This window comes from Scyliorhinus canicula, chromosome 7 (assembly GCF_902713615.1).
Source record: "Scyliorhinus canicula chromosome 7, sScyCan1.1, whole genome shotgun sequence".
NCBI lineage: Eukaryota > Metazoa > Chordata > Chondrichthyes > Carcharhiniformes > Scyliorhinidae > Scyliorhinus > Scyliorhinus canicula.
This window is the reverse complement of record NC_052152.1, coordinates 9708743-9723244: the sequence shown is the minus strand read 5'-3', so window position 1 is coordinate 9723244 and position 14502 is coordinate 9708743. Positions and strand designations below refer to the sequence as shown.

Genomic DNA, 14502 nt, shown 5'->3' with positions numbered 1-14502 from the left:
ATTGGGAGGGGGGGGGAGGGGGGGGGCCTATACAATTCAGTTTCCTCACCTTTGCTCTTTTCAACTGTGGGTCTCCCGTGCAGTGAACATGACAACTACCCTGTGCCTCTGTTCTTTAATTTACTAAAATTTGGATTGTGCCCAAGGGAAAGCACTTGTGAAATGAAAATGAAAAATGAAAATCACTTATTGTCACGAGTAGACTTCAACGAAGTTACTGTGAAAAGCCCCTAGTCGCCACATTCCGGCACCTGTTCGGGGAGGCTGGAACGGGTATTGAACCGTGCAGCTGGCCTGCCTTGGTCTGCGTTCAAAGCCAGCGATTTAGCCCAGTGTGCTAAACCAGCTCCTTGTGTTGTCCACTAGCAGGGTAAACTGTCTGAGGCTAGGAATTAAAAGTAGCTTAGGTGAAGACTACCTACAGGGTTCGGCCCCTGAGATAGTAAGTGACCCTAATTATCACTTTGCTCTTCAAATGCAAGGCTTATCAAGGGTCAAGCAGAGGTAATGACCATGAAATGCTGCTTTAGGGAAGTCAGCCTGGTACTCACACCCTGTCTGGTCTATATGTAAACTCTAGTTCCAATCCTGTACGACTGCCTCTTAAGTACCTTCTAAAGTGGCCTGACAGGTCAATCAGTTGCATCAAATGATTACGAGCATTACAAGGCGGTGGCCCACACCACCTTCGCGGGGCAATTACAAATGGGCCATAAATGTCAGCCTGGCCAGCAACACCGACGTCCCCAATAACGAAACGAAACGAAAATCGCTTATTGTCACGAGTAGGCTTCAATGAAGCTACTGTGAAAAGCCCCTAGTCGCCACATTCCGGCGCCTGTTCGGGGAGGCTGGTACGGGAATCGAACCATGCTGCTGGCCTGCTTGAAAAGCCAGTGATTTAGCTCAGTGAGCTAACAAAGAAACAGGAAGCTTTACATGAGTTGAGGGTGTAAACAAAAGCAAGCAGCTGAGCCCAGGTCCACAGGTTACTCAAAACCATAACCTCGTAACTTTCCTTCCTGGTTCTTATTGAACGAACCAGGAGATCGAGGTGACCTTTGACCTCCCCTTTTCAAAAAAACTATTTACAGGGTGCGAGGTCGTTGCCAAGGCCAGCATTTGTTGCCCATTCCTAAGTGCCGCGGGCATGAGCCACTTTCCTGAATACAACAGACTGACTTCATTAGACCGTTCCAGAGGGTAATTAACAATCAACCACATTGTTGTGGATCTGGAGTCGCATCCCGGCCAGACTAGGCGAGGATGAATCATTTCATTCTCCAGAGGACCTTTTTAAACCAGATGAGCTTTTAAGACAATCTAGGACTTTCATGGCCTTAATGAGCCTTTTGTTCCAGATTTATTTAGTTAATTGGATTTAAATTCTCCCGCTGCCATGTTGGGATTTCAATTCACATCTCTGGATTAGTAAAAAGGAAATGCACGGTGCTACTGCACCCTGGATTACAACCCATGGATCTTTACGGACCACCACAACCGGACCCTCAAGGATCTGGGTTCAATTTCTCATCCCGAGGCCAGCGGAGGAACCGTGGTGGTCCTGGTGTAGTTTGGAATCAGTGCTAATAAAACTACAAGCAACCCAGCAAGCTGTGTTACCTCATTAACTGGGTGATTTTAATTTTAAGCAACCACTGGGACACTGGCTCACAGTTGTCACAGGAATTCCGAAACACTGGATTCCCAAGCATTTACTAGAATTATTTAACAATTTGTCACTGTAAACCAGTAGCTCTGTTCATGCACAATGCCTCCTCTTTCAGACCATGAACTCTTCAATCTACAATTGAAAAAAAAAATTTAATGTACCAAATTCTTTTTTTTTCCCGATTAAGGGGCAATTTAGCATGGCCAATCCACCTACCCTGCACATCTTTTGGGTTGTGGGGTAAGACCCACCAGACACGGGGAGAATGTGCAAACTCCACACGGACAGTGACCCGGGACCGGGATCGAACCCGGGCCCTCGGCGCCGTGAGGCAGCAATGCTGACCACTGTGCCACCAAGCCACCCCTACAATATCTAATTTGTACTTTGCTAAACAGACTGTGAAATGTTCAGAGACAGTTCCAACATTGCAGGGTTGCTAATGCTGTCCGGAACATATCCAAGGCGGTTTCACCACATGATGTCCAACTGCCTCACTACCAGTCGCCATTAGTCATTCGACAACAGTCAATAATGGCAACTGCTGTACCTACAATCCTCTGCACCCCAGAAAGTGCCCCGTCTGTTGTGTTGTTTTACCAGAGTGGCATTACATCTGGGTTACCTTGCTGCTCACCAAGATACAAGAGAGCACAATGCTTTCTGGATTGCTGGAATGGATGTATGGGAGATTCAGCCAGGACAACATCCAGTGGGAATTCGGAGCCCCGGTTACCTAGATAGGTTTTTAGGTCTAGCATTCCAGAGGACAAGAATCAAGCTCAGCCGATCTGCCCCTCAACCCCCACCCACTCCCCAACTGTTGGGGCAGATTTAAACCACACTGTTCCACAGTTGGTGTGAAAATTATAACCTCTCCCCAAGATAAACCTCTTTTGCAAATATATACAAACACACATGTTAAGGAGCAAAAGAAGCACACCAGCGTAAAATAACTGGTAAAATATTATTACCGTGTGATGAAGAGGGTTAGAAAACCAAACTGGTCTTTACAGCCATGGTCAATTTTAAGAATACAAGGTTTGTGTGCTGCCTCGATTGACCTCTGCCCTGTGCCCCATGACCGCCGATCAGTGTTCCCGACAATTACAGCGAGGAGATGAGGCACAAAGCTGAGGTCGACAGCATGATCGCAAACTCCGCTTCTGCCTCTCCCTCCCCAAAATAAAACACAGAAAAATATTGTTTCGGGAGGAATGTCAGAATCAGTTTATTGGAAGAATATAAATTGGCTTCTTTAACTCTTGTACATCTGCGTTTTGATTTGAAATAATACAAGACAACTGTGGGACACTGAAGTTTGAACTGGCATGACTAGTCTTGGAGCTCCATAAATGAAACATGGCACAATGGACAAAAAAAGATTAGCATAAAGACTGTTAAGAGCATATTATATACAGGAGTGCTGCACCTCTGTTAAGTGCGCAGCTGATACTTTACAACCCACTGTTTCAGCAGTTCATTCAGCGAGTTGGCGAACCGGACAGACCAACAGGACTGGCATTTGGTTCTTCTCACCTGCCAGTCTATGCCAAGTTTGGAGTGGAAGCCTTCAACACCACTGGACTGACGAGCTGGCAAGCCAAGTCACAGTCCTCATTTCCTTAATTGTCCAGGGGTTTTGGTTAGGTGTGCCTGAAGATTCTGGCATCGGGTAATCCGGTTCCGCCGTGAGACTACCAGCATTGGTCAGCCAGCTCGGGCGAGGTTCCTGGAAGGAGCAGGCTGACACTGACAGAACTGACTCCCCATGGGAACTGACATTCTTGGGAAGGAAGGAAAGAGGGAAATGGAGAGAGGCATTGGCAGGAGAGTAGTGGTGGACCTTGAATTTATACGGGACCATGTCACGACTTCTGAAAATCCCATTGTGTTTCAGAAGCGATGAATTATATCTTCCTTGTGCGCCCATGGATGTTTTTGTAGGGAATAGATTTAAGAGGAAGTGGAGGGGAGAGAAAACATCACTGCTCTTTTGCTGGGTAACAAAACTCCTGTATATAACATAAGTAAATTGTGGCTTTTAATGGGTGGGTAAAGAGGATGGATGGGAGTGGTCGAACGGCGTTTCTTAGCGAGCAATAACCGACCTAGCATTAACTATTCAGCATTTCTTTATTTGATATAATAAGTAAATAGGAAAGAAAAGTTGGCTTGTTGCAAGTCATACCGCTTGCAGTGCAGCCTCTGGACCTCGGTCTTCATACTCTGTGGCAGCTTTGGAGACGGTCCTTGCTGTGTCTCCTTCACAAACCTTCGAGGGATCTTTTGCTGACGGCTGCTCCAAGTATTCCAATTCTTTTCCTTGTACTACAACAACAACAACAAAAAAAGGGAGCATTTTAAAAAACGTTTGTTCAGCTTGTTCCCTTATGTGCTGAAAAATTGCCGAGCAAAACCTTATAGCTAAGTTCCGCACGTATGAGTGCGGCCTCAACCGGGATCTTGGATTCATGTCGCATTACATTCACCCCCCACCATCTGGCCTGGACTTGCAAAATCCTACCAACTGTCCTGATTTGAGACAATTCACACCTCTTTAACCTGGGATTACCCACTATCTCTGGATCTGTAATGATCTGATTACCCGCAAATGTTCGCATTCCAAGCATTATCTGGCATCTCTGACTTTGTCTATATAAATGTTTCTGGCACATACCTCTGGTTTAGCTCACTTGGCTAAATTTCTGGCTTTGAAAGCAGACCAAGCAGGCCAGCAGCACGGTTCGATTCCCGTACCAGCCTCCCCGGACAGGCGCCGGAATGTGGCGACTTGGGGCTTTTCACAGTAACTTCATTGAAGTCTACTCGTGACAATAAGCCATTTTCATTAATTTCATTTCATTTCCATTCACCTGGGAAGGAGCAGTGCTCCGAAAGCTCGTGTTTGAAACAAACCTGTTGGACTTGAACCTGGTGTTGTAAGACTTCTAACTGTGCTGAAAAATGCTTTTATCCAGCAGGGACACGCAGTCCTCTAAAGCCTCCTTCAACTTGCTGCCCTCTGCATGAGCCGGTACTCCAAATGGTTTCAATGGCCCAGCGTCAGAAACAAAATCTCAAAATGTCAAACCATAAGCTTAAAGGGTTTTTTGATTGCTCCACTGGCAAGCCTGGGGTGGGGGGTGTTGTCATTCAGAACAGAAAATTCCATGTTCCAAATCTGCACTGATAGCTCATCTCAGAGGTACATAGAAGTTTACATCACAGAAACCAAACATTCAGCCCAAATGGTCTCTGCCAGCATTCAAAGTCAATGTGAGCCTCTTTCACACCCTGTTTCTCACCTTGATTAGACTACCCGGGAGTGCTGTGAACAGCTCCATACCCAGAGGAAGAATATATTTTCTTTAGCGGCGGTTCATCAATACTATCCTGGAGTGATGCAAAACTGAGTAAATCGGGTCTCCGTGCCCCCTGGAGTTTAGGTAAATGAGAGGTGATCTCATTGAAATGTATCAGATAGCATAAGGGCTTGGCATAGCAACGAGGTTATTTCCACTGACTGGTGAATTTAGAACCGGGGGCAGAGTCGAAGGGTAAGTTCATGACTGACGCGAGTAGAAACTTCTTCACTCAAAAGGTTGAGTCTTTGGAATTGTCTACCTGAGAAGGTTTTGATCGGCGGGTCTTTGTCTCTCAGGGAATCAAGGGGGTCACTGGCTGAAGAAGTGGAGTTGAGGCAGAGGATCAGCAGTGAATTGCAGAGTAGGTTTCAAGGACCATACGCTCCCATGGGCACCATGTCAGCACATCCCGCCACCACCTCGGCCCTTCAATGCATCAAGGGGACATGCCTCAATTCCACATGGTAATGACTTCCACATTCTAACCACTCTCCGGGTAAAGAGCATCAGCAGATGGCAGTATAGTCAAGCCCAATACTATTCCCACTACAGGCGTCAACCCACAGGAGCTGCCTGCTGACTGCAAAACAAAGCCAACAGGCTGACATCGGGGCGGGGCTGGCCTGAATTTTCCTCTCAACAGCTCACAGATGCGGAAGACCCGAGTGCAAGCCTTGGTTGCTCAGCTCAATTTAATGTAGACCAGGAATTGGACCCACGTTTTTACATAAGGAAATTTAATATGGTGCTTCAATACATCGACTAAACATGGCTCAAAAAATAAATCAACATGCATCAAGAAATTGCGACTGAGAGAACAACAAATAAAGTCAGAAAGTCATTTAAACCTCTTACCCGAGGTAGGTGCTCCAGTGGGCTCCCTCTGGGTAGTGTGTATCTCCATCTTTTCCTGTAGGGCTTTTTTCTCCTGCTGTGCGTCCCATTCTTGCAGCTCTTTCTCAAACCTTCGGTTGTCATCTCTGACGTACTCTTTCAAATCACACGGCAAAGTGTTCATTCCAGTCAATACCTGGCCAGTTTCCTTATCGAACTCCTCTGCGATAGCAATGGGAAAGATTATTGTAATATAGAACATAGAACAGTACAGCACAGTACAGGTCCTTCGGCTCACGATGTTGTGCCGATCACTTATCCTAATCTAAGATCAACCTAACCTGCACCCCTTCAATATACTGCTGTCCATGCGCTTATCCAAGAGTCGCTTAAATGTCCCTAATAACTTCACCACCTCCGCTGGCAATACATTCCACACACCCATCTCTCTCTGTGTAAAGAATCGACTTCTGACATCTCCCCTATACCTTCCTCCAATCACCTTAAAATTATGTCTCCTTGTGACAGCCATTTTCACCCTGGGGAAAAGTGTCTGGCTATCCACTCTATCCATGCCTCTCATCACCTTAAGAAGTCTTACAACACCAGGTTAAAGTCCAACAGGTTTGTTTCAAACACAAGCTTTCGGAGCGCAGCTCCTTCCTCAGGTGAATGGCGAGGTATGTTCCAGAAACATTTATATAGACAAAGTCAGAGATGCTGGACAATGCTTGGAATGCGAGCATTTGCAGGTAATCAAATCATTACAGATCCAGGGAGAGGGATAATCACAGGTTAAAGAGGTGTGAATTGTCTCAAGCCAGAACAGTTGGTAGGATTTTGCAAGTCCAGGCCAGATGGTGGGGGGTGGATGTAATGCGACATGAATCCAAGATCCCTGTTGAGGCCGCACTCATGCGTGCGGAACTTGGCTATAAGGTCATCACCTTGTACACCTCTATCAAGTCACCTTCTTCTCTCCAGTGAGAAAAGCCCTAGCTCCATCAACCTTTCTTCAAAAAACATGCCCTCCAGTCCAGGCAGCATCCTTGCAAATCTCCTCTGTACCCTCTCCAAAGCATCCACATCCTTTCTATAATGAGGCGACCAGAACTGGACACAATATTCCAAGTGTGGTCTAACTAGGGTTTTATAAAGCTGCAGCAAAACCTCACGGCTCTTAAACTCAATCCCCCTGTTAATGAAAGCCAACATACCATACGCCTTCTTAACAACCCTATCAATCTGGGTGGCAACTTTGAGGGATCTATGTATGTGGACCCCAAGATCCCTCTGTTCCTCCACACTGCCAAGAATCCTGCCTTTCACCCCGTATTCCGCATTTAAATTCTACCTTCCAAAATGAATCACTTCACATTATAAATATACTCTGTAAACCAAATAGCAAACAATACAGTTTAGAAATCAAGTACATATCATTCCGCCTGCTATCCCACATCCTTGATATTGCTGGCTGAAGAGAAGGCAGGGAAAGATGCATTGAGACCAGGTTTGACCCTGTCCCATACAGAGTCCGCTGACTTCAACCGTGGTGGCAGTACAGCCAGTTAGACTGGTAGGAGATCACTGAAAATCAGAGTTCCGGCTCCTTCACACTATTCAGGCACTCTTGGTGGAAAATGACCCCGCGAGAATGTTGGGTCAAGTCCAATCTCATAGTCTTGGTCAGTCTGCCACAAAACGGCAAATTCGCTACTCCAAAAAAAATTTAATCACCCATACGGTTTAAAACAGCATCTGGGGCAGTGCTGCGTAACTGAAATTTTGAAGCTGCCGCAAGTGTAGCCACAATAACACCATTTTAGGCACATGCCCTAATACTGGTAGACAATGTCTTGGAGACACAAACATCACAAGTCCACCAGCATCTTCTCAGAGCAACAGGAGATGGGGAATAAAAGTTCCACGCGAGCCAAAGTTAATTCCTTATAGCTGGTATTAAATCCAGGGCAACAAGGAAGGCAGCTTCAGTAATGTAGAGGACCAGAGAGAACTCCCTGCTCTTCTCGGAATATTGTCATGGGAACTTTTACGTTTGCCTGAGGGGGCCAGTGGGGGCTCAGTGTAATGCCTCATTAGCCCCGCGATACTGATTTTTGACAGTAGGGGGAGTGCATTGCTTTTTTAAAAATCAAACAGAAATGTAATTGGCAAATTACATTTCTGAATGAAACAGAAATTTAATTGGTAAAAGGGGCTGTTTAGCACACTGGGCTAAATCGCTGGCTTTGAAAGCAGACCAAGGCAGGCCAGCAGCATGGTTCAATTCCCGTACCAGCCTCCCTGAACAGGCGCCGGAATGTGGTGAACATAGAACATACAGTGCAGAAGGAGGCCATTCGGCCCATCGAGTCTGCACCAACCCACTTAAGCCCTTACTTCCACCCTATCCCCGTAACCAAATAATCCCTCCTAATCATTTTGGTCACTAAGGGCAATTTATCATGGCTAATCCACCTAACCTGCACGTCTTTGGACTGTGGGAGGAAACCGGAGCACCCAGAGGAAACCCACGCAGACACAGGGAGAACATGCAGACTCCGCACAGACAGTGACCCAGCAGGGAATCGACCCTGGGACCCTAGCGCTGTGAAGCCACAGTGCTATCCACTTGTGCTATTGTGTTGCCCGACTAGGGGCTTTTCACTTCATTTGAAGCCCACTTGTGACAATAAGCAATTTTCATTTCATTTCATTTACATGTCGATTCCCAATTCGCCACAACCGAGTAGTGCGAATAGAAAAAAAAATACTGCACACTAACGCTCTAGAACGGCCATTGGCTCACTAGCTCTTGGAACCTTGGCCACTCTCTTGGGCAGAACGTTATGCAGGAGCCCAAGACACTCTGCTACGACAGGCGAAGTGTTAACCTAATGCTGACCCTGCATTTACTGCGAAGAAGCTTTAGAGCAGGGTTTTCAAATGGTGGGCTGCTCAGTCTGATCCCCTTATTAATCAACAACACCAGATTTGTGCTTGTGCTGTTACCGACCAAGAGCTGGAAGGTGGAATTGCTGTGAATAGTTCTTTCTTAGAACATATCTAGAAGCAGGCGCAGGCAACTTAGCCTCTCGAGCCTGCTCCACCGTTCAATACGATCATGGCTGATCTCATCATAGCCTCAACCCCATCATCTTGCCCGATCTCCGTAACATAAGAACTAGGAGCAGGAGTAGGCCATCTGGCCCCTCGAGCCTGCTCCGCCATTCAATGAGATCATGGCTGATCTTTTGTGGACTCAGCCCCACTTTCCGACCCAAACACCATAACCCTTAATCCCTTTATTCTTCAAAATACTATCCATCTTTATCTTAAAAACATTTAATGAAGGAGACTCAACTGCTTCACTGGGCTTCACTGGGCAAGGAATTCCATAGATTCACAACTCTTTGGGTGAAGAGGTTCCTCCTAAACTCAGTCCTAAATCTACTTCCCCTTATTTTGAGGCTATGCCCCCTAGTTCTGTTTTCACCCGCCAGTGGAAACAACCTGCCCGCATCTATCCCATCTATTCCTTTCATAATTTTATATGTTTCTATAAGATCCCCCCGCATCCTTCTAAATGCCAATGAGTACAGTCCCAGTCGACTCAACCTCTCCTCGGAATCCAACTCCTTCAGCTCTGGCATTAACCTAGTGAATCTCCTCTACACGCCCTCCAGCGCCAGTACGTCCTTTCTCATGTAAGACCAAAACTGAACAGGATACTCCAGGTGTTACCTCACTAACACCTTATACAATTGCAGCATAACCTCCCTAGTCTTAAACTCCATCCCTCTAGCAATGAAGGACAAAACTCCATTTGCCTTCTTAATCACCTGTTGCACCTGTAAACCAACTTTTTGCGACTCATGCACTAGCACACCCAGGTCTCTCTGCACAGCAGCATGTTTTAACATTTTATCATTTAAATAATAATCCCTTTTACTGTTATTCCTACCAAAATGGTTAACCTCACATTTGTCAACATTGTATTCCATCTGCCAGACCCTAGCCCATTCACTTAACCTATCCAAATCCCTCTGCAGACTTCCAGTATCCTCTGCACTTTTTGCTTTAAGACCGTTCTACCCATTAATTAAAAATTTGTCCAACTCCTCCTTAAATTTACTCACTACCCCAGCATCCACCACACTCTGGGGTAGTGAATTCCACAGATTCACAACCCTTTGGGAGAAGTATTTTCTCCTCATCTCTGGTTTGAATCTGCTACACCTTATCCTAAAACTATGGCTTCTCATTCTAGATGCCCCATAAGAGGAAGCATCCGCTCCACGTCTACATTTTCCCATCCTTTTCCATCTTATATGCCTCAATTAGGTCTCCTCTCATTCTTCTAGGCTCTAGAGAGTATAGGCCTAAACTGCTCAATCTCTCTTCAGAAGAGAAACCCATCTCTGGAATCAATCTAGTGAACCTCCTTTGAGCTGCCTCCAATGCCACTCCATATTTCCTCAAATAAAGGGACAGATACTGCGCACGATACTCCAGGTGTGGCCTCACTCATGCCTTGTACAGTGCCTCCACCAATGCCTCCTACTCCTGCTTCTCTCGGAATAATTAAAGACGCCACGCACCCCGGACATACTCTTTTCCACCTTCTTCCGTCAGGAAAGATACCAAAGTTTGAGGTCACATACCAATCAACTCAAGAACAGCTTCTTCCCTATTGCCATCAGACTTTTGATTGGACCTACTTTGTATTAAGTTGATCTTTTCTCTACACACTAGCTATGACTGTAACATTACATTCTGCAGTGTCTCCGTCCTTCCCGTTGTCTGCATAGCATGCAAGAAACAATACTTTTCACCGTACACTAATACATGTGACAATAATGAATCAAATCAAATCACCAAGACATTCCACTATTTCTAACAATTCCACCTCTTTTCTCTCCCTGATAACTGGTGGGATATCGCTTGCTCTGAAATACCCTATTTTATTCCCACAATCCCTATTTTGCAACTTTTCTTATCTTTCAGGACAACTGCAGAATATGCTACTTTTGCCCAATCCGCACCCCCACCCCCCTACACCACTATCAAGGGCTCCTTCCGCTGGAGACATGGATTCACATGTATTTACTTCAGTTGCTTAAGTGTGATTAAAGTTTATCTTTCCTTTCAAAGAGAAATTGGAAATTTTGAGGGTAGATCAGGGAAATGGAAGTGACTGGACAGCTCGACAGAGAACTGGCATGGATTCAATAGATGGAATGGTGTCCTCTCCTGGAATGACTATGACTCCCTGAACTCAGGTCCTGCTTGCCCTCGCCTTGTTTTGTTCTGGCCAATAAGTTGCCTCTAGTTTGGCTCCTCCTGTGTCACGTCATTTTGTTCCTGCTGTTGATATCCCTGTACCTAAAAACCCTCTCCATGGGCAAATTGTACCTTTACAACTGGCATAAAATAAACTCACTAAGCAATACAAGGAGGGAGAGGTTCTAAAAGAGTGGTCAATGCGGTAGATCTTTAGGACAGTCTTAAGAAGGGGAGAGTCAGAGAAAAAGATGTTTAAAAAAGCTATTCCATAGCTCGAGACCCAGATGGTTGATAGCACAGCTGCCAATGATACAGTGAATTGAGGTGGGACGAGACGGGGGGTTGCACAACGGCCCAGAGTTGGAAGAATGTAGACATCTTGGAAGGCTCTAGGAGGTTATAGAGATAGAGAGAAGAGTGAAGTTGTGCTGTGCATGGGTCTAAATACAAGTTTGAGAATTGTAAAATGGGCCTTCTGGAACGATAAACCTAGGTTGCTCAGGACAATGGAGTCTGGAGATCAAAAATATACAGAAATGAGAGTTTGGGCAGCAAACAAGCTGAGAAAGAGGCTGAGAAGGGTGGTGTTATAAAGGTGAAAATAGGTGGCCTTTATAATGGAGAGGATTTTGGGTCAGCTGAGCAGCTCTGGCTCTGATAGTAGGTGGTGGTTGTGGACCATCTGTTTCAGTCTGAGATTGAAGCCAGAGTGTGAACTGGAACTGGCGTCAAGCTATCATCTTTGGCCCATGCAAAATACACATGCTCGCCACCAATTTCAGTCTGCACCCTCGCTACAGGCTCAGCTAAAAAAAAGGGCGGAGGAGATTTATTTTTGGTTTTATGCAGCGAGTTATAATGATCTGGAATGAACTGCCCGAGATACTGGTGGAAACAGTAAGGTTTACAAGGGAATTGGATAAATCCTTGAAAAAGAGGGTAAAGACAAAGGAAGTGGGGTTAATTGGCTAGCGTTTTCATGTTAGGCTGACTAACCTCCGACCATACTGTTGTTATGAGAAAAACTGTTGTTATGCACAATACACACGACTGGATGCTGGTAAAAGAGGAGAATGCAGCTAATGAAAGTACCTTCTATTAAGTATCGCTCCGTGTCATTTATGTACATTAAACAGTAGGCACTAGCATTCCTGTAACCACCAAAGGAATCGCGTTCTAGCTCCTCCCAGGAGGATTTGGTAACAGCTATGTCGTTGTACTTCATCCACCTGTCATGGTGGTGATCATGAATGTAGGCCCAGTAATGCCCAGCATTAGCCTGACCTTCGTGCACTAAGACTGCATGCAATCGGTAAGGAACCTAGAGAACAAAAGGGAAGATATGATAACCAAAGGCACATTACATTGTATAATATAAACGCACATCAGAAACTACACCTCCATAAGGTGATGCTGTAGCTTCTGATGTATATTAAAATTGGTCAAGTCAGTACTCTTATAGTAACATACATGCTCGTTTCCACTAGCTCCTCAGTATAACATGCACAGAAATCTCAAAAACGACACTTTTGTTAAAACACTTCATATTTCATCAAATTAGTTCTAATGGAGAGATGCAGCTGAAACCTTTTCCCCTTTAGGAGGTTGACGAGCTAGATCAGTATTCTTATAGAAACAATAGGAGGAGGCCATTTGGCGCTTCAAGCCAGCTCCGCCATTCATTACGATCATGGCTGATCATCCAGCTCAATAGTCTAATCCCGCTTTCCCCCATATCCTTTGATCCCATTCGCCCCATGTGTTATATCTAACTGCTTCTTGAAGACATACAATGATTTGGACTCAACTACTTCCTGTAGTAACGAATGCCACAGGCTCACCACTCTCTTGGTGAAGACATTGCTCCTCATCTCTGTCCTAAATAGTCTACCCCGTATCCTCAGACCGTGAGCCCTGGTTCTGGACACACACACCATTGGGAACATCTTTCCTGCATCTACCCTGTCCAGTCCAGTTAGAATTTTATAAGAACATAAGAACTAGGAGCAGGAGTAGGCCATCTGGCCCCTCGAGCCTGCTCCGCCATTCAATTAGATCATGGCTGATCTTTTGTGGACTCAGCTCCACTTTCCGGCCCGAACACCATAACCCTTAATCCCTTTATTCTTCAAAAAAATATCTATCTTTACCTTAAACACATGTAATGAAGGAGCCTCAACTGCTTCACTGGGCAAGGAATTCCATAGATTCACAACCCTTTGGGTGAAGAAGTTCCTCCTAAACTCAGTCCTAAATCTACTTCCCCTTATTTTGAGGCTATGCCCCCTAGTTCTGCTGTCACCCGCCAGTGGAAACAACCTGCCCGCATCTATCCTATCTATTCCCTTCATAATTTTAAATGTTTCTATAAGATCCCCCCTCATCCTTCTAAATTCCAACGAGTACAGTCCCAGTCTACTCAACCTCTCCTCATAATCCAACCCCTTCAGCTCTGGGAGTAACCTAGTGAATCTCCTCTGCACACCCTCCAGCGCCAGTACGTCCTTTCTCAAGTAAGGAGACCAAAACTGAACACAATACTCCAGGTGTGGCCGCACTAACACCTTATACAATTGCAACATAACCTCCCTAGTCTTAAACTCCATCCCTCTAGCAATGAAGGACAAAATTCCATTTGCCTTCTTAATCACCTGTTGCACTTGTAAACCAACCTTCTGTGACTCATGCACTAGCACACCCAAGTCTCTCTGAACAGCAGCATGCTTTAATATTTTATCGTTTAAATAATAATCCCGTTTGCTGTTATTCCTACCAAAATGGATAACCTCACATTTGTCAACATTGTATTCCATCTGCCAGACCCGAGCCCATTCACTTAACCTATCCAAATCCCTCTGCAGACTTCCAGTATCCTCTGCACTTTTCGCTTTACCACTCATCTTAGTGTCATCTGCAAACTTGGACACATTGCCCTTGGTCCCCAACTCCAAATCATCAATGTAAATCGTGAACAATTGTGGGCCCAATACGGATCCCTGAGGGACACCACTAGCTACTGATTGCCAACCAGAGAAACACCCATTTATCCCAACTCTTTGCTTTCTATTAATTAACCAATCCTCTATCCATGCTACTACTTTACCCTTAATGCCATGCATCTTTATCTTATGCAGCAACCTTTTGTGTGGCACCTTGTCAAAGGCTTTCTGGAAATCCAGATATACCACATCCATCGGCTCCCCGTTATCTACTGCACTGGTAATGTCCTCAAAAAATTCCACTAAATTAGTTAGGCATGACCTGCCTTTAACGAACCCATGCTGCGTCTGCCCAATGGGACAATTTCTATCCAGATGCCTCGCAATTTCTTCCTTGATGATA

At 45.4% G+C, this 14502-nt stretch overlaps 1 protein-coding gene across 5 annotated transcripts in view; it reads right to left on the bottom strand.

Moving 5' to 3' along the window:
• Positions 1 to 14502, bottom strand: part of usp25 (ubiquitin specific peptidase 25) — a 192908-nt gene that overhangs the window by 73618 nt on the left and 104788 nt on the right. For all 5 annotated transcript variants that reach the window (XM_038801374.1, XM_038801375.1, XM_038801376.1 and 2 more), the window contains 3 exons: positions 12253 to 12481; positions 5896 to 6096; positions 3864 to 4003 (listed from right to left, as the gene is read on the bottom strand). In XM_038801374.1, coding sequence (XP_038657302.1) covers positions 3864 to 4003; positions 5896 to 6096; positions 12253 to 12481 — 570 coding nt within the window. The remainder of the gene's footprint in view (positions 1 to 3863; positions 4004 to 5895; positions 6097 to 12252; positions 12482 to 14502) is intronic.